The sequence below is a fragment of the Penaeus monodon genome, chromosome 10, assembly GCF_015228065.2.
Source record: "Penaeus monodon isolate SGIC_2016 chromosome 10, NSTDA_Pmon_1, whole genome shotgun sequence".
NCBI lineage: Eukaryota > Metazoa > Arthropoda > Malacostraca > Decapoda > Penaeidae > Penaeus > Penaeus monodon.
In genome coordinates, this window is record NC_051395.1 from 42,799,494 (window position 1) to 42,802,340 (window position 2,847).

At 36.8% G+C, this 2,847-nt stretch overlaps 1 protein-coding gene across 3 annotated transcripts in view; it reads right to left on the reverse strand.

Moving 5' to 3' along the window:
- Positions 1–1,156: 1,156 nt before the first annotated feature.
- The window catches only part of LOC119578070, a 12,063-nt gene continuing 10,372 nt past the window's right edge, over positions 1,157–2,847 (reverse strand). For all 3 annotated transcript variants that reach the window (XM_037925789.1, XM_037925788.1, XM_037925790.1), the window contains one exon: positions 1,157–2,847. This exon is cut by the window's right edge and continues 1,161 nt beyond it. In XM_037925789.1, coding sequence (XP_037781717.1) covers positions 2,483–2,847 — 365 coding nt within the window. In that variant the 3' untranslated portion in view covers positions 1,157–2,482.

The following is a 2,847-nucleotide window of genomic DNA, read 5'->3' on the forward strand; positions in this document are numbered from 1 at the left end:
GAGAATATTGGGAAGAGAAACAGGGCTAGACAACTAAAACTGGGGAATACCGTGCCCATGGCTCCCTCAGGCCCTTCAGGACTGGCACAAAGTCATCCTTTCAACACAGCTCTCACTTACGAAGTGGATAGTAGAAAGGGTTGGGGAAGGATGGATGAGGTTCTGCAGGAATGGGGTTGCCAGGGAGGTTGATAATGCTAATGCCTGGTTTTGGGTGTAACTGTGACGACACAAGAACGATCGGGTCGGCCTACTGGTTTTTGGAGCCATTGCTGGAAACGAAGTGTGTTGTCCGAGAAAAGAGCTGTGGGGGGATCACGAAAAACTGGTCCCATTTGCCTTGGCTAAATAGAGCCTTTAAGATATTTGTAGAGATGGAACAGGGATGTGTGGAAGAGCGAGTAGTGTTGAGAGAGGTAGTATTATGGAGAGGTGGACAATAAGGTTGTAGAGCAGTAATAAGGGAGGATGGGGTAGTTGATGAAGAAGGTAGTAGGGGCAAAGCAGATGAAGTTGAGAATGTTGGGAGAGTAGGAATGTCATCCGGAGGTTGAGTGTTGACCTGGGTGGATGACGTAACAGTAAACATTGAGAAGGGGGTAGTAGTTGCAGTGTTCAGTCGTGGTCAAAGGAGAGCCTGAGGTCGGGGAACTGGGAGAATTTGAGTGGGTGGGGCTATCTGATGAAGGGGCAAGCTTCATTGCCACTAATAAGAATACTGTTAGGTCAAAGTGGATAGTAGAAGGGGATCGGGAAGGGGCAGAAACGAAAAAGGGAGAGGGAAAAAGAGGGTGCAAAATTAGTGGAGTCAGGGGCTGGGGCCCAAGGCAGGGGAGATCCCCAGCCCTGGGACTCAGTCCTTGTCTCCTAAGCCCCCTACACATATGATAATATACTTATAATATCAGAGAAAATTACTTTTGTTGTTGTGATTTTTTTTTATTATTCCAAAATAAGGCACACTATCTTATAATGCATTATTAAATTATCTTTTTCTCAAGATTTCTTACTATGACCATAAACCAAGACTTGCAATCAGAATAATATTATAATTCCAGGTAAAAGTACTAAACAGATTAAATATATTCATATAAAAAAACTTAAAGCTAATCACATTCAATAATAAAAAGACATTTTGCATAGGAATGATACACTCTTTACTTAAACAATTTAATATCCATATTAAGAATAATCTCACAATGAAGATAATCATTCAATACAACTCCACATAAAGGAAGATCATCTCTTTCCATTATTTGATAAGGTTCTTTTATCTACTGTGATTAAAAAAATATATTGGTGGTGGCTTCAAAGAATTACATTCGTTCAATCTGTGATTTAGCTACCGTGTGTCCATACCATCAATCAATACATTTCTACAAAACATTAAAAAAAAATTAATGATAGGACTTAACAAGTGAATGTTAAAGCCTCCACCTAACATCTCCATTTCGCCAAAGAAATATACCTGATTAGTTTAAGTCACCGCTGATTTTACTCTCTCAGACAGACAGACAGAGAGAAGCTATAGCATTTCCTTGGAACAATATCAAAACTGTTTACAAATTTTAGTTTAATCCTTCTGAATCTATGTAATGTCTCTCCAACACTTTTCATAATGCATTTCATTGTTATGTGAAATACATGAGGGAATTACTTTTGTTGAAGTGAAAATCGAACAAAGGGAAATGTAAGAGTTTGTATATTGCTCTTTTGATGAGATCTTTTTGTACATAGCAATTATAGAAAATAAAAACCATAAGTGCAAATTTGAAAACTGAATAGGAAGGACATAATCCTTTGGAAGACAATTTAACTCAGTGTTAATAGTTATTCAAGTAACATTTAAGACCTAGATTTCAGATAACTGATTAACAGGGGACAAAGATATAGATAATATAAATAATTAATACCTAAATTGTGTACAAACTAACTTTGGTACAATTTCAATCATGGAAAATTATGATAATATTTTCAGACCCATACATAACTGACAGATATAACCTTGGTAAAATGGACATAGCTTCATTTTGGGGTAAATAATTATCCAAATAAATATACTGGTCACATTAAATATGTTAACTTCCTTTCTCTCATTTAAGTTTTAGACTACAAAATACAGGCCTTGTCTAAAACTGACAACCTTACAGACTGGAAAAAAAAAAAATTATAAAAAGAATTACAAAACCATTGCTTCAAATTGAACTTATGTTTCACATTTGTCAATAATAATCCTAATTTCTTATTTGCATATCCCTGAATGATAATGAACATCGGCATAAATTTCTTTAAGCAATTAAAAACATGCAAAACATTTTTTCCAAGTTGTAAATACCATCCATTCAGTATGAATGATATCTTAACTAGTATAGCCATACATATATTAGCACAATAGTTTATATTACAGACAGTAGTGTCTATACATTTTAATTTTTTTTAGACTCGCATGAAATTTGCATATTCTATTTTGTCACATCTGTTCCTATGGGTATGCATAAACAATCTGGTATACTGCTGCCTCTGTCTCAAAAGATTCTGGCATTTCCTCCTGAATAGCTACCTGAGGCTGATCAGGCAGGGGGGTATCAACAGAAGGTGTCACTACAGTGTTAACAACAGCTGGAGGGGCTTCTACAGGTGCTGTCTTTTTAGCTCGTTTGTATTTAACCAACTGCGTGTGAGTGGTGCCATCACTTTTAATGGACTGAATGTACACACCATGAACACTCTTTATATGCGCAGTCAAGTTGCAACGCTGCGAGAATGAGGAAGGGCAAAGGTGACACATGAATGGTTTCTCCCCTGTATGGCTACGAATGTGGGATTGCAGCTTAGCTTTATATACAA